The sequence below is a fragment of the Carassius auratus genome, unplaced genomic scaffold (genome assembly GCF_003368295.1).
Source record: "Carassius auratus strain Wakin unplaced genomic scaffold, ASM336829v1 scaf_tig00020241, whole genome shotgun sequence".
Classification (NCBI taxonomy): domain Eukaryota; kingdom Metazoa; phylum Chordata; class Actinopteri; order Cypriniformes; family Cyprinidae; genus Carassius; species Carassius auratus.
The window spans coordinates 38,679-62,534 of record NW_020525013.1 but is presented as its reverse complement, the minus strand read 5'-3'; the positions used below and the strand labels follow the sequence as shown (position 1 = coordinate 62,534).

The 23,856-nt window shown below is 35.8% G+C and overlaps 1 protein-coding gene across 3 annotated transcripts in view; it reads right to left on the bottom strand.

Annotated features, from left to right (window-relative positions):
• Positions 1 to 23,856, bottom strand: part of LOC113076379 (ATPase family AAA domain-containing protein 2B-like) — a 43,681-nt gene that overhangs the window by 14,397 nt on the left and 5,428 nt on the right. For all 3 annotated transcript variants that reach the window (XM_026249023.1, XM_026249024.1, XM_026249025.1), the window contains exons 4-19: positions 23,079 to 23,226; positions 20,636 to 20,732; positions 20,263 to 20,389; positions 19,546 to 19,701; positions 19,284 to 19,359; positions 18,387 to 18,488; positions 18,172 to 18,283; positions 17,962 to 18,077; positions 17,686 to 17,860; positions 16,744 to 16,832; positions 16,323 to 16,482; positions 12,277 to 12,367; positions 10,640 to 10,951; positions 9,305 to 9,449; positions 8,471 to 8,657; positions 8,105 to 8,290 (exon numbers count right to left, since the gene is read on the bottom strand). In XM_026249023.1, coding sequence (XP_026104808.1) covers positions 8,105 to 8,290; positions 8,471 to 8,657; positions 9,305 to 9,449; positions 10,640 to 10,951; positions 12,277 to 12,367; positions 16,323 to 16,482; positions 16,744 to 16,832; positions 17,686 to 17,860; positions 17,962 to 18,077; positions 18,172 to 18,283; positions 18,387 to 18,488; positions 19,284 to 19,359; positions 19,546 to 19,701; positions 20,263 to 20,389; positions 20,636 to 20,732; positions 23,079 to 23,226 — 2,279 coding nt within the window. The remainder of the gene's footprint in view (positions 1 to 8,104; positions 8,291 to 8,470; positions 8,658 to 9,304; positions 9,450 to 10,639; positions 10,952 to 12,276; positions 12,368 to 16,322; positions 16,483 to 16,743; positions 16,833 to 17,685; positions 17,861 to 17,961; positions 18,078 to 18,171; positions 18,284 to 18,386; positions 18,489 to 19,283; positions 19,360 to 19,545; positions 19,702 to 20,262; positions 20,390 to 20,635; positions 20,733 to 23,078; positions 23,227 to 23,856) is intronic.

Sequence of the window (23,856 nt, the reverse complement as noted above, 5' to 3'; positions counted from 1 at the left end):
GGCTTTGACTCTCGAAAATATTCTCCCGGCATGAAGCATTGTTCTGCTCAGCTTGAACTATGAAAAGAAAGTTTGCTGGTAAACATACAGTATTTAAAGGGTAAAACCCAAAGCAGTTAGAAAATCAAACCAATGATGTGATGTGTTAAGACATCAGATATTTTTTTAAATGTTCAAATAAATCATTTAGTATAATCATTATCATATGTCATATTATACTTATTATATTATTTTATACATATATACACACATAGAGAGAAATACATTAACACGTTAAAACGGATTGAACAACATGTTTTATGCATAATTTCCCTTTGATTTTATCACCGTTTAATGATCAGAATAGGGTTACAACTCTTCTTTTTAATAAGCCAGTGGTTTACTCAAATTTTAGGGGTAGGTTTACAAATTCGGCTCTAGGAGCAAAAAACATGGTGTTTCAGCAACACATCCTACTTGACAAAATCATGGCTGCCGTCAGTCAGCCAATTAGAAGAGCAGGATAACAAAAGGCTTTAACGAAGAGTGATTTGACGGAAGATAATGAAAGGATGGAGAAGAAATGTGATGATGCACGCATCCTTCCTGACAGCCAAAGACTCGTGCATGAAGAGAAATCCTGAAAATAATGACCAGAGTCTGGTGCACATGGTCACAGGTGTCATTGAAGAGTGTTTTAATGAGCAGTCTCATATGGCTACATTCAACTCTAATTTCACATGGTAAAGTGTGCTGTGCCAGTCCAATTACTGAAGTCTGGGAGCGTTTTTTCTTTTACTGAATCAGCAGTTTAAACTTCACTGTAAGTTTCTTCAAGACTGCAGCAATCAGGACAAATTAAATCAGGTAAAGGCTAAAGACTCCTAAATATCCGAAAGCTCTCATATCTTAGCGCAAACTGAGCCACTTTAAGAAGTCTCCAGGGCTCCCCAAATATTACAAGGCGGCGACAGATTTAGGAGAGAATTTCTCCATAATGAGGACCCGCAGAGCACTTTAAGTTCAATTTCCAATCATGAGCAGGTATTGAAGATCCAAACAATCCCTCATCAACTGCATTATTTTATGTGTTGTTCCCCTCATGGCAGATTTGTTTCCACTCAGGTTGCTTTCAGACTTCTTTGGTCCAAACTCTTGAGGCGAGATGAAGGGAAGCAAAGCAAGTAGCCCACAAAAGAGCCAGGTAGTGATTTTATGATTTGTCTCCGAGCTGATGGAAGCCTTGGAGACTAATGCAGATTCTGAGAGGAAGAGAGCCGAGAGACTAAATAGGCCTTTCAACTCGCCCGAGAACAAGGCATCCAGAGGAAATGTGGAAAACACATTTCTCGTCTCCTCCTGTCATTCTCTTATTGACGCATGTTTCATCTTCACTTCAAATGAACAACAAGCAGATAAGAAACTGATAAATAATACAGTTGGGATTTGCAAACCGGTGTGATATCTGAATTTAAAGTCAACATCAAAGGACATACGCAATGTGTTTTACTTTCATAATGCAACATTTTCAGGATGCTTTCAATTAAGAGGTAAAAATGAAGTTGTGCCATATAAATATGTTTTTAAAAAGTTATTTCAAACCATGGTGTCAACTTTGGACGATCCCCGGGGGGTAAAATGCCCCACTGATTGAAACTTAAAGGGATATTTAATTCAAAAATGAACATGCGGTCATTATTTACTCACCCTCATGTCACACAAAAACACGTGTGTCTGACTTTCTTCTGTGGAAAAGATTTTGAAAGTTTTTTTTTTTTTTGTCCATAAAATAAAAGTCAATGAGATGCAATGTAATTTGGAGGCCAACGTTCTCCAAAATATCTTATTTTGTGATGCGAGTTAAAAAGTTTGAAACAACGTTTTGGAGCAGAATTTAACTTTAAACACTTTGGGTTTTTTTTTTTTTTTTTTTGCAGTCTAATTTTCCAGTTAAAAAATGGTTGAAAGAAAATGTATTTTGTGGGGAAAAAACTGTGCTGGAGTAACAAGATGAAATAGAATTATACTGATGATATAATCGCTAACAATGAATCTAAGAATCTTTAAGTATTGCATGTCAAGTACATTTATCTTTTTAGATATTTTAACTGGATAATTAGCCAAAAAGTTTTGCATTTTTGTATTTTTATTATTATGCTGCATTGAAAAACAAGTTTACTAAAAGACTAGTAAAAAGTTATGCAAGTAAAGCTGAAATATTAGAAAGTTAAAAAAAGGTCACTTTTAAAGCCAACTGTATTGAAAGACTTAGTCTTTCCACCATATATAGTTTTTGTTTTATTAAAATGTTCACTACCCATATTGACTAAGATTAAAACAATTACAAAATTGCACCGACAGATAAAAAGACATCAGGCTGTTCAACGCAGACCCTGAAGGTGTTCTAGTGAACTAACAAGTGCACACTGAGGTGTAACCTTACACTGCTGGAGCTGACTGCTAGCATCCCTCCTACATGCGCTGGCATGAGCCAAAACTCTTCCCGCACCCGAGCACAGGGCCACGTACCTTCTCCCTGTGATCTACACCACCTGCCCCCACTGCAGATGCTGTTTACAGACGGACATGGCATCTGGCTCTACAGCTTTCTCTTTAAGAAATGTGAGGGAACGGACGAGTCGAGAGATTTTTTGTGGTTATTTTGTTCCCCTTTCTTTTAATTTATCGGTGGCCTCACCCCTGACGTGCAGTGCTGCAGAGAGGACAGCTGTCTCGCTGAACATGCCAGAAGCCCAAGGCCAGTGCAAACTGTTCTCGAGCTTCTACTTTGCATATTTGGGATGCACTTAATGCGGATAAGCTCTGGGCTAATGGACTTTTTAAAATCTTGAACCAAAGTAGGTTCAATATCTTCTCACTTAAGGCCTACTTGAGGTGAATGGAACGGGAAATTTTTTCTTAGGTATGCCGGTTTTTTTAAATATTACAACCAATCTGTCAGCATGTTGATTTCGTACAGCTAATATAATTAATATGAGAAAAAGAAGGAGAGAGGGAGTCATTTTTTTTGTTTTTCAAATAGCATGTCAAAATGGAAAGCAAGCCCAATCACAAATAAATCTTTGGTTTGGTTTCCAAGATTTCACCAAAACAACCTGGTCTAGATGAAAATAGTCACTAAATAAACTGCAGAGTTATGATCAGCTCATGCCTTTCACATAATTTTGACGCTTCATTTTTTCAATAACATAGGGCTGCACAATGCTTATAGCACAACTTTGGAAACACAACACGAGTCAACAATCTTCCCAAATTTGTAATGAGAAGCACTTGTGAACCAGCTGTTGTCAATAAAAGAGAAGCTTTAATGGCTTTCTGCCAAAAAAAAAATAAGGTTTAACATTTGAAACCAAAAGAAATTAAATATTAAATATTACTATTGAAGTTTTACTGTGTAATGTAAATTAAAAGGCTTAAATACTTGATTTTTAAGTTTACAGTGAAATATGAAAATTTCGATATTAATTATTTTGTTTAATATATATATATATATTTTTTTTTTTTATTATTTATTTAGTAATAATTAACAAATTAAATAACAATTTTGACCAGAAAACTCACAATTAAATTTTTTCTCAAATCATGGTGATATTTTGCCGAAATTAACTAAAAAACATTACTCATTTACATAAAAAACTTATTTGTCTTGTCCAGAGTTAATATGGCTACAATAAACCTGCAACAACAATTTAGATTTAGTGCTGTCGATTCAATCTGGGGGGATATCAGCTATGATACTGTGATCACAGATAAAACCAACAGATTCCAGAAACCAGCATATTCATCCATTATGTACTTCTTCCTAAGGGTTAATTTAAAAGTTTATTCATCAGTTAAGGAAAGTACATTTCCAACTCAGTCTAAAGCATGACTACCGGGTGTTTCATATAGCTACCTGCTGACATCAGTGAAGGCCAAATACATCCTGATCCTTCACAGCACTCCTTTCTGAATTCCACACACAAACTCTCCATCTCCAAATCTCACAGGCCCTGGATTCAAGTGTTCATGAGTGGGAGCGGCCGGAATGGTTTATTCTAAGGGAGAATCTGACCGTAGAAGCTCTAGTGGTGTTACTATGAAGCTCCAGTATTGATCGCAGCTTTAACACAGGACCCCCTGCCCGGATGAAGAGATGATTCTCACACCAAGGTAAGGGTGGTATGATTCAGAGCGAGGATGGTATGATTCCACTGAAGGGGCCTTGGGGTACATTTCAAAGTGGGAACGGACTTTGTGGATTCAAACAGCCGATTCTCTGAGTTTGCCCACTTCACCATTCAAAGCCACTTCAGATCTTTCTGTGGTTGCCAAAACTCTGGGTTGAAGTCAACATAAAATGACATTTTTAACCCATTTTACTTTTATACTACAACATATTTCTGATTCAGTCAAGGACAAAAATAACTAAATGAAATGTAGAGCTGGACTTGATAGTATCCATCAGAAATGGACTGAGTCATGAAAAGTGGGTGTTCTGTACCACAATGGAGCCACAGCAAGATTGTGGAGGAATACTGCTCCGTTAAGACCTCAAAAGACACACTTTAAGGAAGCTTTTTAACCAGGATTTGCAAGAGATGCATAAATAGATGCTTGAATATTTGGTTAACACTAGACACTTTTGGTTAACATAAACCACCAGGCTGTGCAGCCTAGATGAAGTATGCCAGAAGGAAAGTTCTTTCAGAGGTGAAACTATAGATGACGCGGTTTTAACAAATCTTGTCAACATAATGAACTACAAATAAATAGTGTGCATGATTACAGTTATGGACAATAATTAATAAATGGCCAAAATTATAATATAAAACAACTAAAAATAAAACGTAAACTAATATAAGCCATTTTAAATATACATTTAGAATGCAGAGCATGAAAAATTTAAATTCATATTGAGTTTCGTTAATAACATTAAAGTGTTATTAAATAAAGGCTTTTTTGTTTTGAAAGATTAACTATCGGAGCGTAACATGATGGCAAAGGTTATATAAAAACTTTAAAATAAAGGAAAACATACACTTAAATATCCAATATTGGCCAGTGTATCCATAGTTGACTGATGCTGATTTAAAGCAAATAATAGTGATAGTGATCAAAAAATCACTTATATATTTTTCCCTTTTCAGCAAAATCAACCAAATGACTATATTATTAAGCATAGCTAATATTTGAAGGGTTTGGTTTTTAAAACGCTGAGTTTCCGCACAATAATAGTATTGAATCTGGTCAGTATTGAAAAGTAAAATTTTTATTTTACGCAAAAAAAGGATACCCAACAAGTTATTAGGTCATGTTTTCTCCCTTTGAATCAATGTAACATGGCAAAGATGAATGCACTTTTAGAAATGGAATATAAGGGAAATGTCATTTTGGGATATCTGTGGTCTAATTTGTTATTGTTGTTCATGATCTTGTTAATGATGAAATTTTCTTTTATTGTTTAATTAATTTATAGCAAACAAGATGACCCGTTGAATTCATTTTGGGAGCGATGACGGATGAATGTATTTTTAGGCCGGTGCCAAGAGGCTGTCCATATGGATCAACTTACTACGTTGTGTATTTTCAACAGTATCAATATGAAAAATTGCTTTCATATTGATTCAATTGATTTATTTCATTTAAAAAAAACCTATCATGGATTTATTGCATTTGGGGGGGGGGGTTAAATCTTATAATTTTGATCAAATCAAAACCTGGATTTGAATTTTTTTATGTTATCATAACCTAAAGATGCTATGAGAAAGTCTGAAACAGAAAATAGTGGTTTTCATCTTGCCACTTACTCAGCAAAGAAAACACATTTTTACTCAAATTAACCGAAATGGATTTATAGTCTTTTGGAACCAAACTCTTCATTTGTCTCTGCACATTATTCTGGGATAATTCCAGAACTATTACTCATTTCAAAACACAAAAAAAATTCAAGCAATACAAAGCAAACAGATTGACTGTTGACTGCAGATTCATAATGCAAACACTGTCATATTGGTAAAATTTGAACATCAAGACACCACAGAGGACTTCAAAGAGGTGATTTAACACTGAAAGTCCAGAAAGTGTGTGAGAAAACAAAAAACAAGTGTGACAGAACCCAGCACCACACAGAGGGTAAAATAACCAACCCATCCTCGTCTGCTATCAATTAAACATGTGTCTTTCCTCGGAGGAATGAGACGGGCTTTAATGAACACACCTTGCAGGAAGAGAGCGAGCAAGAGACAGGGCTGTCAATAACATTAAAGCTTTTATTCCAAACACTCTCGTGCCCTCCTGGTGGGCATCAGTCTCTTCAGTGGGCGCTATGATCAAGGGCTTCGCCACCAGCCAATCACTAGTTGCCCAGCGACTCACCCTGGGATGCATGGGGCGCACAGCATGAGCCGCTGGAGGTGCTTGATGCTGGATTGGGAGGTGAAACCGCAGAGCTGCCAGAGTGACTCCCCGTCAGCATAATTAAGAGAGAGGGGTTTTTGGTTGTGTGACTTCAGACTGCATTACTTATCTCTTCCTTTCACCCTCTCGCTCCCTCTTTTCCTCTCACATGTTCTTCCTGCCATGTCTTTGAGAATTGATTTTAACGCCTCTGGGTGTGCTTAGAAAAGGACTAGAAAGAACAGAAAGGGAATGATGGGTACAGGTCAGGCCTTAAAGAAAAAAGAAGAACGAGGGACAAAACCTCGAAAACAAAACGAAAAGGAAAAAGGTTGAGCCTTGGCCTAGCGCATGGGACACAAATTAGGCTCAAGTGATCTTTCTCAACAATGTTCAATTCAATTCCACGATGCATCACGATTATATCGAATTTATTTTGTGCATTTTCATTAAATTATTTAAGCAGCCTGGTTTAAATAATTATGTTAACTATGAATGTTATTAATATTATATTAATTCATATATTCATAAATATATAATTAATTATTGTTAAGAATTAAAAGCAAGTATAGCTTTTAAAACATACAAGCAAATGCAAAGTATTAAAGAGGGAAAATACAATTAGGGATAAACGAAAAGCACTTTCATTATCTGGGAGTGTGTGAAGTATCCTAAAGTTTACAGATAGGCTAACCATAGTTATGGATTTTTTCTTTTTCTTTTGCCATTTGATTCTTACTGTTGAGATCATAGACAGTGGCAGCTTTAACAGGCTGCATTCACACTGATGCACAGATCTATTTCAACAAATCAGATGTTCTGTTTACATCAATTTCATATCATGAAAGTAGATACAAGTGTATTTAACCGCAGCCACGAGCTTCAGGGCAAGCTGACTAAAAGGCTAAGCTCAGATACATAGATACATACACACAAACACACATATACCAAGCAAATACAGCGTTTGTTTTACAACTACAGATGTTAAACTTAATTTAAGATATCCATTTTATGTTTACCTAGTTTTATAAATCTTCATTTTAATGAATCGGTATAGATTCTTAAAGGAGCAGTAAGCAATTTCTGAGAAACACTGTTGATAATTGAAATCACCAAAATAAACACGCCCCCGCACAAAAGATCACACTTCCATCTCCCCAAATTCACAGACACACTATGGGGGAACCAGAAACCGATTGATCTCCATCTTGTAGGACATCTCAATTCTCTAATTGAACCGTGAGGAGACGAGGAACGAGGAGTGAGGAGCTATGAGCGAAGATACACAGGTGTGGCCTATGCGGAAGTCTTTTCAGTCTAAACACCTGAGCGCGTATAAAGTCTGATCATTCAAATTCTGCCGATTTTATATGGTAATTCAAACAATAAATGCCGTTTGGACACTGATGTGTTGTGAAGACGTCTTAGTTCAAACTACAAATAATATTTATTTAAAAAAATTCTAAAAATCACACTATTTTTGATTAGAATTCAATATGTAAATATTTAGTTCTAATATAATAATAATTAATAAATCTACCCATCGCATAATTTGAGAGTCATACATTCAACCATCACAGATTTCTATGCAACTTCTTTAGAGTGGGGAAAAATAATTTAAAGTACACCTAACCTCAACAAAATACATACAGTCTGTTACAGACATGAATATAACACAGAAATTGTATTTAGGTTAAGGGGTATGTCCAGGGGACAGATCGGTCACCTCGTCTGGGAGCTGCTGGTAGATGGTCTCTGCTGTGGCGAGGATGAGGAGCGGTGTGAATGAGGGTACATCCTGCAGGAGTGTGAGGAAGCTGCTCTTGACCGTCTCACTGATGGCTTCCCACCAGTCACTGATGTGAGGCATGTAGATGATGCTGGGTACACAGCGTCGAGCCTCACGAAACACCTACACACAGACCAGACGTTACAAATGACCGCATTCACTCCTATGCAGAAGATAAGGTGGATAGCATGCGCCGACTACCATCATCACACATTTTAAGCACAATAATAGTTGTACAAGCCCACAGCACCACACACTGGATGTGTGAAGCCTTTAAAAGTGATGCTGTGTTTTTGGGCTTGCCTGAGCACAAGACTCCTCCGGGGTTTTGGCACTGACGGAGTATAGCGTGGGTAGGTCGAGACGGTGCACAGTGAACTTCTCCAGGTGGTGCAGCACAGCAGGGGCCAGGTGTGTGCTCTGCCCCGCGCCCTGGGGTCCCGTCAGCAGCAGCCGTGGCCGGTAAGAGGTGGGCTGCTTGTAGGCAGAACTGAAACAAAAAGAAAAAGGTCACTATCTATCTATCCATCTGTCTAGGTGAGTTAGAAACGTTCAATTCAAACCTAGAAGCACAGAAATGTTGCCTACACAGATGTTAGTTTTGAGAAACTGCCTCAGGAAGAGGTGCTGACAACTTGAATGAAGCTACGACGGTCAAATAAAATTTCAATAATGAAGATAAATAAATAAGGTAACTGATAAAGTTGGCAGCTAATTTTCATGCATTTGTCATCTATACTGTATATTAATATAATAAGATGAACCACTTGCCAACATCTCATTTAAGTGTGAGCAGCTGCAAGTATTGATGATCGCAAGCTAATGCCATAAAACACTGTTTCACTGAACCGTGAAGAACAAATCGATGCAAACGGGATTGAAGTAGGTCTGCTGAGGAACACAAGCTGTCTCAGTGCAGACTGTATGTCCTGCAGTAAACCAACAGATGGCAGCAAAACACAGCATTTGATTTTATCGTGTAGAGACTTTTAAATCTGAAAAAGTTTTGTTTGTTTATTTTCTTTTGCCATAACAGCATTAAAATTGCAACATAAGCATAATAAATGAAGGGCCTCAGTGTATGTATGGATTATGAAAGTGCGCGGAGGTTGAAAGCTGAGAATTCAAGTGACTCACGTGGTAAAGTGGAGAAAGGGTTTGTGTGTCGTGCAGGAAGCTGCTTCCTTCAGCGATCCTGACTGAGTTTCATAAATGGAAGGAGCACCGAAACATTCCTCGTCCTCGCTGTACGAGTCCTCCACCAACAGATGATTGTCAGTGTCTGAAATCAGAGAGAAACCACTTTATATTTCTGCAGACGTCTCTTCAGATGCAGCGTGGTTTATAAAAACAGCAGATTAACAGAAACAGAAAACAAATGAAACATGCAGCAGGAAAAGTGCTCTGATTTGATGCACTAGTATTGGGGTTACTCTGATAATAACAATGATTTGATATAATCTTAGATTTTATCCCCCTTTCCCTCAGTAGTAAATAAATAAAAATAAAAGGAAAATCTTGCACTTTTGAAAAAAGAAAAATTTAATTAAAACTTGGTAACGTGGGAATGCAAACGAGCGATTTTAACTAAACTTAGGACTGGTGGTGCTTTCTTTGGTTATTCAGTGTTCCTGGAAGAAACTAACATTAATACTGATAAAATAATAATTATATATATATATATATATATATATATATATATATATATATATATATATATATATATATACACACACACACACACACACACACACACACACATATATAAATTATACTGACACTAACGATTTAAAACGCATCAAGGATTAAAGTGCCCCTACTATGGAAATTGAAAGGTTAATATTTTGGTTTTGGGAGTCCCCAACAACAGTATGACATGCATGCAAGGTCAAAAAAACACTTTTATTATGTTATAATATGCATTTATTTTTACCTTACTTGCTCAACGACTCCCAAACGATTCATTCAATGATTCAAGGGCACAATAAAAATATAAAATCTGTCTTGGAAATCTTTAGCGAAAAGGGTTTAAAATCTTCTAGAGGAAAAAGATTCCATTCATTCAAAAATCAACCATTTAGGAAATATGTATAATAATAATAATAATAATTATAATGAACAAACTCGATCTAGGAAAACTAACATCTCTAACCAGGTGTCCGTTCATCTTTGACATATGAATTTTCTAACTAAATGGTGAACTAAATGGTGCGATGAGTCACATGACTTATTTCAAAGAGAGCAGTCATTAAAAATATTGGGAATTCTATTCCCAGCAGTAATATGAGGTGGTAATTATAAAGCTCTGTATGTAAGGCACAAAAAATAGATCTGAATGGATGATGAAACACCTAAATGAGAAAAGAAGGGCAAAGGGAAAAAACTAATTAAACATTTTTTTGTACCTGTGATGTATAGTAGAAATAACTCACTGAACAGAATAAAATCCAACAGCAGGAAATGTGAGCGTACCGTGTGTGTGTTCCCTGTGCAGGAGCTCTGCGTGGGGGAAGACTCGCATCAGGCAGGCCAGCGTTTGGGCCAGTGTGGGCTCCAGCAGGGGCTTCAACACACAGGAAAGGGCCTGGCCGGGTGGAGCCAGGGCCCTTTGACCCGCAGGTACTATAGAGCGCAGAGCACGACCAAAATCCTGCGCTCCCAAAACGATGGAGCCCACGTCCAGCTGATAACGCTGGCTGCTGCCGTAGATCTGAGGATAGCACCGCCGCAGAGCCGCTAGCGCAGCCTCTGTGCAAAGTGCTTTGATGTCGGCCCCACAGTAACCTGAGACACAGCAGAGTTAGACACTCATCTGGACAAAAACGTCACCTTTCATACGGTTCAAAAACTTTAGTAAACTGATAACTTTAAATATTTACAACCTAACAGTTGCATCATTACTCAAAATAAATATATATAAAATAAAACAATAAAAGGCTATGAAAAAATAAGATATGAAATGTTTTCACAAGCTCTCATTTTTAGTTTAAATGTTTTAAATTAGTTTTTTAGTTTCCATTTAAAAGTTTTTTTGAATTCGAAATGGTTAGAAATTTGAAAAGATAAAATGAAAAAATAGATTAAACTTTATTATTATTATTTAAGAAGTCTAAATTGACAATAGTCTAGCTTACAGTGAAAATATCAATACCGTGTTCCATTCAACTTAACTCAAGTTTTCATTTTACAGTTGGGAAAACAAACTGCTACTTAATTTTAGACTTTAAGCTACAAACAATAGCCAAAAAGATAAATTTGAGAGCAAATAAAATGTTTCTACATTAAATAATGATAAATCTGTTGAACAAATGTTGACATCTGTGTAAAACAGTCAATTATCTGATTGTGGGAACAACATGTGTTTCATGTTTCATCTTCCAAACATTGGATATCAAAACACTTTATGGTCTCGAGAAATCAAGTAGTAATAACTCATTGCCTGTTATAAAACATTTTCTGATCGCCTGTGATTTTTTCACTTTGCAGCATCAGTGAAGAAAGAAATTACTTGAAACTAGGGAGATTCATTTTAACCAGTTAACCGTTAATTTGACCGATTGAATTTTGACCTATTAATACAATCAGTTAAATGGTTTAAAAAGTCGTTTATTTATTTATTTTCAGTAATTTATCAAAATATTTAAAAAGGTTTGCTGCATAGTTAAAATACGCTAAACATATAATAATAATTTTAAAAAATTTGAGAAAAAAAAACAAGTCGCGTATGTGTCATTTTCTTTCATTCAGAAATAGTCCTAATGCGACGCAAAATGTTTACAAACATTATAATAAACACTGTAAACATAGCGAGGCTATTTTAGTTTCCCTCACTCCACAGTAGGCTATTTAGAAAAGAACAATAATATAACATGGCAGCGGTACAGTGATAACACTTTTAACGGCACAGATTTTACTACATATTTAAACTGTCTGTATTTTATTATGATAATAATTAATGGTTAATAATTGGTTAACAAGCATTGGTTGTCAGTTAGGAAAAATAACCAAAATGAACATCCCTACTTGAAACCCAAAACGTGTTCATGCTGCAACTTGTGTTAAGATATAGAGCTGAAGCTAGAAAAGCATCACTTTTGCATCCATCTTACCGACACACTTCTCAGCTAGCTCATCTATGAAGGGTTCAGCTAGCTTGGGGCTCCAGTCCCTGGTGTGGATTTCTAAAATGTGCTTTCGAGCCTGTTGATGAACGTAAACACAAACACAGACTGTGTACAGATAAAACAAGGCACTTCAAAATGCACAGCAAATCTGTTTTGATCATAACCACTTAACAAAGGGGCTGGTTAAAACATAAGAGCTAACGTCTGATTAGCCAGCACCCTGCTGTGAAGACAAACTACATACACATCTAGAAATCAGACCAGCACTGCGCTGACCTCATATCACAACAACTTCAAAAACAAAAGCTCAGGCATAGATGATGCACACAATATAAGGGTGTAGATATGTTTGACAATTAGATAAGTTGTGTTCTAGATTCATAAATTGGATTCAGTGTAAACAGAGCTGTTTCTAGCCTAGTTAGTTTGTCACCACCATTTGTGGTCAAAATTTTCTGCAACAAATAAAATAAATAGAGTTGGTATTTTTCAGTACCTCAATTTCTCTCAATACAATACATTCTCAATAATTAACAGATTTTTTATTTATTTAATAAATTACTCTAAATGGCAAAAATAATAACATCATAAAATACAGATTTATACGGAAGTTCTAAGCGGCCATGCATTATAATATTTTTTCTTGTTGTTGTCTCATTTTCTCGTTTTCTCGACATAACAAAGTTCGTTTTCTCGACATAACGAAGTTAGTTTTCTCGTTATAACGACTTAATTTTCTCTAAGAAGTTACAAAACTATGCCAGCAGGTGGCACTATAGACCTGAATATAACTGATGGGGCGTTGTACACTATCCACTTTACTGTACGCGGACCTTCCTCGTGATCGCTATAATTTGTGCAGTCTTCATTACTGACATTTAATTAATTCATAAATGTTAAATGCTTGAATCAATATGAATATTTTGTGTATTAAGTTCCTGCTAGATGCATGAGTTTCACAAACGCGTTCTGTGTCATAAAATAACTGCTTTATCAAAACCAAGGTTGACATCACTGTATTCTGTTTGCACCTATATCTTTTATTTGTGCTTTTAGGCACATGATAGGTAGTTAATAAGCGGAGATGTTCTGTTTATCTACTGTAGGACGGGATTTAACGATGTAGGCTGATGTGCTTCTTTTCCTTATTACTAATCTGTATTGTTAACCATAATGATGAGAAATGTGATGTATATGTAAAATCCATAGGCTAATTTAATTCAGTTTTGTTCTATAATGTAATCGTTTTTTTCTACACACACACACACTCTACACGTACACATGGACGCTCTTTTCAAACAGAAGCTTGTAACACACATGATATCTGCTACATCATATAATGGCAACTACAAATTACAAATTATGGTAAATGGTAAATGGACTGCATTTATATAGCGCTTTCAACATACCACATGGCCATCCAAAGCACTTTACAATTTGCCTCACATTCACCCAATCACACACTCATTCACACACCGACTGCGGTGTCAGCCATTCAAGGCGCCATCCAGCTCATAGGGAGCAGCTGGGGTTAGGTGTCTTGCTCAAGGACACCTCGACACTTGGTCAGGTGGAGCCGGGGATCGAACCACCAACCTTCCGGTTTGTAGACAACCTACATGAACCACTGAGCCACTGCCGCGCCATAATTATATATAATTTTATTTCAAATAAAGGGAAAATGAAAAGTGAGTTTATTCCAAGCAGCTCTAATTTCGTGGTGTTGCCATTTAAACATGTTAATTACAAAAACAAAACGTTCGTTGTACTGTCTCTGGAATAATCAACAGTGATTGATCAGCCTTTATTTATATACAGTATTGTAGACATTATTACCTAGGCGAAGGTAAATTTGCTGAAATATATGCTACAGTAAGAGCGCCTGCATGGTTGTCCATCAGATGCCTGTCAAAGTTGAGTTCATTACTATAGCAACAGTAAAACTGTCATGTTGTTATAACGAGAAAACAAACTTTCGTTATGTCGAGATAACGAGAAAAATAAGTTGTTATAATGAGAAAACGACTTTCGTTATGTCGAGATAACGAGAAAATTAAGTCGTTATAATGAGAAAACAAACTTTCGTTATGTCGAGATAACGAGAAAATTAAGTCGTTATAACGAGAAAACAAACTTTCGTTATGTCGAGATAACGAGAAAAATAAGTCGTTATAACGAGAAAACAAAAAGGAAAAAAATTATAATGCATGGCCGCTTAGAACTTCCATAGATTTATAAATAATTTTACAAATTATATAATTGTATATATTATATATTTTATATATAATACTACAAAAGTAGTGCATTGTGCATTTTTTCATTTAAAAGTACTGCTATATGAAAAAAAATGGGGGGGGGGGTCTGAGCCCACTACTGAATACACCACATATTAAATATTTTATATTTTCTCATTACAAATTATGTTTTAATTTATAATTCATAATAAACAACTCCAATTAATTAAATTACATGTTATGGACTGAAACCATTAGTGAAAACTTCTTGCATCTTTACAATGCAATGTTTTTTTTTTCTTTACTAACTACATGTTGTACATTTTTGAAAACTTAAAATGTTAATTTTCAAGGCTTTAATTATTTTTTTAAACTCAGATTTTTAAGTCTAAAACTCATTGTATAAAATAAAACTACTCCTAGTAATTCAACAAAACACTACTGAATTAAATTCTTCTGATCATCGTTTTCAACCTGTTTCTGGTGTCATTGGGATTTAGAATGCTCTAATCTGTTTAAATGCTGTTTAATGTTCTCACTTTATCTGAAATCTCTGACTGTTGGATAAGAAAATATATAATCTAACGATATAATATCTCTCTCAATAACTAGTTAGCCTCTACTTAAAATAAATGTGTAAAAGAAACATACTTCAGATGACAGTATTTTTCACAAATAAATAAATAAATATTTAATTAAAATATAATTAAAAAGTAAACACTGTTACCAACAGGGCACTCAGTATTCTGGGAAGTTTGTGTGCATTAGGAATCATATTTTTCAAATAAAGCCAGGGTAACCCTCATTTTACATACAGCACACAGAGAAAATGACATGAATATGCATAAAGCGCAGCATAAGTTTAAAACAGCATAAGTCCATTTCACACGGACCGACCGTCACACAGAGCACATGTGATCATGCTGGATAAAAATGCACACTTCACAAGATCGCACAGCTGGATTCGACGAAGTTTGCAAGGTATGTTAAATTTTATGTTCATTAGTCATTCAAAGATTTGTTTAAAATATTTAAATGTATATTTGCTTAATGCTGATGGCAAACAAGTATCATCATGTTTGCCTTTCTATTACTAACAGGCCTAATATAAAAGCAATCATTATAATACTTTCTGTATACATAAATTCCTTTGTCTGATTATTAGACAGACTTCTATCCATATTAGACAGAACTGTTAACGACGATGACGAACAAGAGAGAGTGTGAGCACTGCGTGCGCTCAGGCGCTGCCGCTCTCAGTGCTGTCAAAAAAAAAAAAAAAAGACTTGAACACATTGGCCAAACAGAAAAACTTATCGTTCCCATGTCGATATTTGAAAAATGCCAAATATCGGCCGATATATCGGCCTTAGCGATATATCGGTCGACCACTACTTATTTGTAGTTGAAGGGCTCAATACTTGGCACAACTTTAAACATACAATTTTCAAGTTACCCATAGGTAATGTTTAGGCCTTTAGCTCCAGTCATGAAATGTTTTGAACTAAAGCAGGGATATCAGCTTTGATATCAGCAGAGGTCGGCATATTAAAGTAATCTCATCAAAATTAACTGGCTTTCCGTTTATCAAGATTAAAACGAGTTTGGCAAGCAGAATCTGTGAGATTATCGCAGATAAAAGATTTTAGTGACCAAACCAACTGCAAAAGACTTCAAACTGAGCTGTCAGACAAGTCCAGGATAAGTGTTTTGAGAGAGGGACACGAGGACGCTCCGGGACACTGAATGTCAGTTGGCTCCGAAATACCATGTAGAAGTTCAAAAGGATTTGCACACCTTTTTATCTGGCAGGTTGAACAGAAACTCCCGGTCAAAGCGCCCGGGCCTCCTGAGTGCGGGGTCAATAGAGTCGAGTCTATTTGTAGCACCGATGACCACTATCTCCCCCCGGCTGTCCAAACCATCCATCAATGCCAGTAATGTAGACACTATGGAGCTAAATCATAAAAAGAGAAAAGAAAATGACTGGTTAAACTCTTCAAATGTAAAATGAATAGGTGCTGATGTGTGAATGTGGGTAGTACATCAAACTCTTTAAAAGAGCAAAGAAAAATCTTGTTTTCCGTCGTATACTCCTTGTAATACTAAAAGCCTTTGTGTGGAAATCATATCGAACTACTTGATTTCTTCAGGAGCTTTTCTAATCCTGATGATGAAACCTTCTGCAATCCCCACCGCATTCATTCAAACGCATTACCTGTGAATCTGATCCTGCCTGCTGGAGCGAACAGGAGCGAGGCCATCAATCTCATCGAAAAAGATGATGGAGGGTCTCATGAGGTATGCCTGCCAGGACGAGAGGAAAACATCACCTGGCTGGATAATCACACATCTAACACTTCAAAACAGCAGGAGAGAGAACAGAGCCTGACACCTGTTTTATAGGGATATGTGATTCACTCTAAATCTAAAAAGACAACTTGTGATACACTACAAGAATCAACAAAATACAAATCTGTAAATATCTGACACTGTTTAAAGAGTACAGGGAGACAAAGGCAGATTTTTTTCTTCTAAAAAAAAAAAACAGTAAAAGCTAGGTTCAGTTATGCTGCATAAGCGATATTTTATTTTTTTCTCTCACAAATTTTCACAATAAAATGTATTGAAATGAATAGAACTTGTGATTATTGTAAGGTTATTCGATGAAAATAAAATACTTATTTGAATTTTTTTTTTTTTATAGAAATCCAATACTCAAATGAATATTAATTAACTTTATATTTTAAAATATCAATTTATATTTTCAGTAGTGGAAAAATGATTATTTTCATGATTTATATTAGATTTTATAGATTTTAAATACTGGATTTTCAATAATACTTGATTTAATATGTATTTTTTGACTATTATTTGACTGTATTTTTTCACTAATTATAATTATCAGTATTATTATTGCTGTTGTAGTTGATGATGTTATTGTTATTATTGAGCAAATGACAAAACCGTTTTAAAACTGTAACCTGCAAAGACGTTTAACACTTAATTTAACACTTGAACATTTTCTAAATTAACCCTAATTTTCTTTTACATAAAACAAACATCTAGGAATGTGCAATATCTGGTCATCAGTAAATATCAGCTCACAGACAACAGATACGATCTCAAAGTCATACTAGAGCCAGGATTGTGAGGTCACCTGATCAAAAAGTAGGCGGAGCTGTCGTTCAGACTCTCCCACCCATTTGCTGAGGCAGTCTGCGCCCTTGCGCATGAAAAAAGACACCTTCCTGTCACCCTGACTGCATTCATTGGCCAAAGCTCGTGCCACCAGCGTCTTCCCAGTTCCTGGAGGCCCATAAAACAGACATCCTCTGCAAAGCGGGGAAAACATGTTACAAATGTTAGTGTCAACCTCTGACACGTCAACTAAACACAAAACTGAAAAATAATCATATACGCAAAAAAACCTTACCTTGGGGGCTGGATCTTAAACTTCTCAAACACTTCTGGATATAATAAAGGAAAGACGACCATCTCTTTTAAAGACTGAATGTGATGGGAGAGACCTCCAATACTGTCAAACTTCACCTGCATTGAAAGAGACAAGGACATATGCTAACCCACAAAGCATCTTTATGCTCAGTAAAGAAATGTAGAGAAGTGTAGAAACACTCAGACTCACAGAAGTGTCCAGATTCATGGGATCCACATCTGCCAAACTAGCACCCACTTTCACTCTGTCTCGAAGCACACCGCTGGACAGATCCTCTGCTCGTAGGTTCATGGGTAGACACCTGTCCCACACAAAAATCAAGCAACATCAAACCTTAGTAAAAATGTAGCCATGTAATAAGTCACATATTGAGTGAATTAATAGTTGTTCTGTTTTTATGTCACCTGTTACGAGCTCGGCTCATGCTTTTGCTTTTCCGCCTCTCAAAGCGCTCTTCATCAGACGATGATGTCGATTCACTACTGTGAATGGCATGTTTCTTTACTCTGGTGATGAAAACACAGTGTTGATTTAGTATCATTGAGATTATATTATAGCTTTTATTAATAGTATTTTATATTAGTATTTTTAATGCTTAATTTTACATTTTGCTTTAATTTTGCTTTTAAATTTTATCATGAGTTTTAGTACCACATTTTGCGGACTATAAGTCGCACTTTTTTTCATAGTTTGGCTGGTCCTGCGATTTATAGTCAGGTGCGACTTATTTATCAAAATTAATTTGACATGAACCAAGAGAAATGAATCAAGAGAAAACATTACTGTCTACAGGCGCCAGAGGGCGCTCTATGCTGCTCAGTGCTCCTGTAGTCTACACTGAAAACATAGAGCGCCCTCTCTTGGCTGTAGATGGAAATGCTTTCTCTTGGTTTCTAAATAAATGTGACTTATAATCCAGTGAAACTTATGTTTTTTCCTCGTCATGACGGATTTTTGGACTGATGCGACTTATACTTAGGTCGGACTTATTATGCATTTTATAAAGTCTATACAGTTCTATTATTTTTACTTTAGCGTAAATTCTAATTTTTAAATATAACAATTCATTTAATGTTTAAAATTAAACATTTAAATAAAAGAATGAGAAATGTTGTCTTGGCAACTAGCTTCAATTAATGTTACATTTTTAAATATAATATTTTGTTTCACTTAACTTTCCATTCTTTTTTTTTTCTTGTTTTTGAGTTAATTATAACAACCCTCAAACAGAAAACATTGCCCTCCAAAAAAGGAAGATATTACACATAAGAAAACACACTTCTGAAAAAAAAGAAATGCACCTAATATGGCTTCTTCTTGCAGGAGATCTGTGCGTGTCGAACAGAGAGCCCTTGCTCTGCTTTCTGTTCACTGGCTCTGAGAAAACAAATGAAATGCATTTAAAAGACAAAATCATTCATTAAAATAGCCAGTGATTGCACACGCTGCATGGCATGGGAACATCTGAGGGTCAAAAGGATGTTTTAAGTGCTCAAGCACGTAAGCATGAATGAAAACTGTCTGAGCATCAATGCTCATGAGTGCATGTGTATGAGCAAGTACCTATTGGGGGCGCTTCATATCGCTGCACAGTTTTACGCTGCCTGAGGTTATAAGGTCTGTCGTTCTCCTCTCCAGCCTCTTCTGCCTCGTCTCCTTCATCGTCTTCATCATCATCAGCCTCCACATCTTCATCCTCCTCCTCCTCTTCGTGAGACTCTTAAAAATTAATAAAAGAGAGAACTCTTTAGAACAAACGCCAAACTAAAATAAACATCATCACGGTTGAAAATCAAAAAAGGAATATAATATATGTTTAGGACAGATCAAGAAGACAAATGACATTGTTAGATGCAAAAAATGTAACAAACAAACAATAATACAATTTATTTGATTCAGATAAAATAATTACTATGAAACTGGAACTGTTGAATGGAATTAGAAATGGAAACAGAATCATTAATTACATTTCTTATAATTCGCCTGGTCATAAAAATTTTATATGAATGCAATAAGCTGCAATGATGCTTGGGAACATTAAACAAGCAACCTACACCAGATACAAATCACACGGTGTGACGCTAGCAATGCACAAAAAAAAAAAATATATATATATATATATTTTTTTTTTTCTTTCTTTTTTTTTTTTTTCTTTTTTTTTTTTACCAAAACATTGAAACCTAAATTAAAGTCAAACATTTTAAATTGGTAAACCAAGTTAACAGAGTTGTATAAAAACAATTAATTAGCGAATAGGAGAGTTTCGGAGTCCACACATACCTTCAGTTCCCTCCTCCTCTTCGGGGTCCTTTGACTTGCTCATGGCTTTGTGATGCGCCTGCATTCCATACGTGTTCCTACGCAAAGACTTCCTCCTCTTCACGCGGGAGTACATGTCCATGTTTTCCTGCAGCAAAAAATAAAGAAATAAACATCTAAATGAGAAATGTGGAAGAATCAATGGAGTTTGTAGTGTGTGAGTTTCGACTCAGTGGATTCACAGCCCACACTGAAGAGAAAAACCAATGCTTCAGAGTAAGGCAGGATTTTAATAACCTCAATGTGGGCAATCATTTCCTTAATGAGATGGAAAATAAGGCGGCCCAATTGTTCTGCTGTTTAATCATCAGTGTTAAAGAATAGAAGGAGTCACCAGTTCAGTGTCCGTCCACATGCGGAGGCGCTCCACTTCCCGATTCTGCCGTATGCTGCTGATGTTGTCCATCTCTTGAAGGACTGCTTCTGCCGTACTAACAACAGACACAAGATTCACATGCATTCAATGACCAAACATTTTAGTCTCATGAGACAATAGTTCATAAACAAGATTAACCCCATGAAGCCTTGTCATACTGGATATGTAAAATTATAAAGCCTCTAAATTATCGACATGATCAAAACTTTAAAGAAATACCTGTTGAACTAGTTCTGGGCGATATGACGATATATATCAGATGGACGAAACATTGTTTACGGTAATACTTTTCATAATTATATATATATATATATATATATATATATATATATATATATATATATATATATATATATATATATATATATATATATATATATATATATATATATTTATGAATATTGGACAGCTTCCCCTTTAAGACTGAAGTCTTATTTTTTGCCCCCCAAAATAAAATGTACAAGACTTTAATCATAAAACTAAACTTAAATATCATCTTACGAAAACATATTTGAAAGATATAGAGTGAATATTTATAAGCATTTTATATACCGTTATAAAGATCTCACTGGTTACAATAAATCAGATTTTGAAAATAAAATGCAAATACAGAATTTGAATATTAACAGCTGCGTAGAGCTTACTTAATCCTCTTCATCCCGAATGAGATCCAATATTAGCAGAGGCACCAAACTGCATTTTGTTGCTCAGTTTGAACCTCTTAATAATTTTATCCCTTCATGATTCATATTCTCTATGGAGACAAAAGCCTGACGTATCAAATGATACTCAATCATAAAATATAAGCCTACGCAAATTTCTGACTTGCACTTCATATGTCAGGCTTCACAGGGTTAATATGGAGGAACGTCATTCAGAATGAGTAAAGCAGCTCAAGCCATTCATGTGCAACACCAGCAGGTCTCCTCTCTCCAATACACTTCCACCATCTGTCTTTGACTCGCAACAACATGTTACCTCATGCTAAAAACCCCATTAGGACACAACCCAGTTAATCCATCATTAAAAATGTATTTCAAAAACTTTTTTTAATACACATCCAATATAATCGAATGTTAAAATACATGATTATTTAAAAAAAAATTAGATTTGTTTTTGAATACCCAATGCAAAGAAACGGTCTCAAATTCAATCAACTTTTGTAAACGCCGCCAATCTATTCAGAATTAAAGTGTCCAAACTGCAAAGTCTCTAATATGTAAAAAAAAAAAAAATGATTTGTACACTAAGCCCAGCAGAAAACTCCTGCACAACTCGCATATTTTTAAATGCTCATGACAAACATCACTACCTACAATTCACAACATCTGTCAGCTGCCTGGTGTTTTTCCTTGATATTTGCATAAAGTTGAGCATTTATGAACTGTTCAATGCTCTCAACATTTTCTCCAATCCACTGTCAATCCCACAATCCACCATGCTCTCAAAGGGAATTAACTAAAAATACTGCCGCAGTGTAAACACATCATACGTCTTCAATGTTAAACCACTAATGCATGCTCAAACACACGTTTTGACGGTTCTAGGGACAATCACAGAAACTTTCTTTGAAAAAGACATGACAGCAAATGTTTGATTAGCATAAAAGATCTCCAGAGCTCAACAAGTATGAAATACCACCCAAGAACTGATACAGCTCATTAGTAAAAATGTTAACAAAGACTTACAGGATTAACAAAGTAAGGTCTAACTACATCATTTCAAGTCCAGCCGGAACCTACTTAAGCACCCTGGTATACGTGTAGCCTTGGCTAGGAATCACCAATTATATCATAAACCATTATCTGCATGAATGCAAGATGAACAAATGTAGTCACCATAAATAGAGTAGTCTCTTGTAATCTCTTCTAGTTCTTGTCTGTTTCTGCAAGAGTAAACTCTGTTGGCTTCATCAGATGTCCTACTAATTATACACCAGCTACTCAAAACCATGAGGGAATTATAACGTACGCACACAATGTCCAAACAGAACATGATTTGGATACTGTGACTCGTAGTGGATTCATGGGGTTGAAAGCTAGTTGGTTTGAAGCCAAAGAGGTTCATCCAAAGACATTTGATGCTCAGAACGCTTATAGACAGACTCTCTCCCAGTCAACCAGGAGTTAAATCATTTGCCTAATGATTTGCTGACTGGTTGCATCAACAATAAATATATATCTAGACATATAAATGTGGTTAATCATGTGTTCATGTATTCATTATCTTTCATCATTAAGAAAGCAGTAAAACATCTGAACAAGCGGTTTTTGAACATTGGTAGCATTACATTTTCTGTCTAGAATGTTTTGAGTTTGAAAATGTACAGAAATCTTTTATGTTGAGATGACTATCATACTTCAGGCATGAATTAGCTATGTATACAACAATCAGCATTTACCTGTTGACAAGTTGGTCGAAAAGTAAACTCTGATTGAGGTGTTCGAACTGGGACTTCCTGATGCGGCGGCTCCTCTTGAGCTCAACATGACCGTTCATGCGAGCGTGGTCCCCATCTGATGTAGAATCACCCCTCAGACTCATTCGACCTATGGTTTAAAAAAAGGACTTACAAAAACCATCGCCTGATAATGAAGAATAACATCATAATGACATCAAAACTGATGTGAATCACATAAAGGCAGCATAGTTGATGTATCTATTACATGCTGTATATTGATCGGATGGATATTGAAAGTGATGTGACATTCAGCCAAGTATGATGACCCATACTCAGATTTCGTGCTCTGCATTTAACCCATCCAAAGTGCACACACACCTGGAGCAGTGGGCAGCCATTTATGCTGGAATGGAATTAGAAGTCATGGTATTGCTGGCCGGAGACTTGAACCCACAACCCTAGGGTTAGGAGCCAAACTCTCTAACCACTGTGACCAATGTTTAAAAAACATTTGAGAGAATTACTTAGAGATTAAATCTAGAGATTAATTAATATTTGCAATACTGGGAAGATTGACTGTTTACAACTGCATCTGATATTATCTGCATGGATGGAGTGAATATAAGCCAAACAAATGTATAGAATGGAAATTTGGTCATTGTATTGATGGTTTTTTTTTTTGTTTTTTTTTTTACTAAATCTTAAAGAAGGTAGCATATTTAATCAGAGGATTACGGATATACATTATCATACAGCAGTACACTAAGTTCTCTTTCAT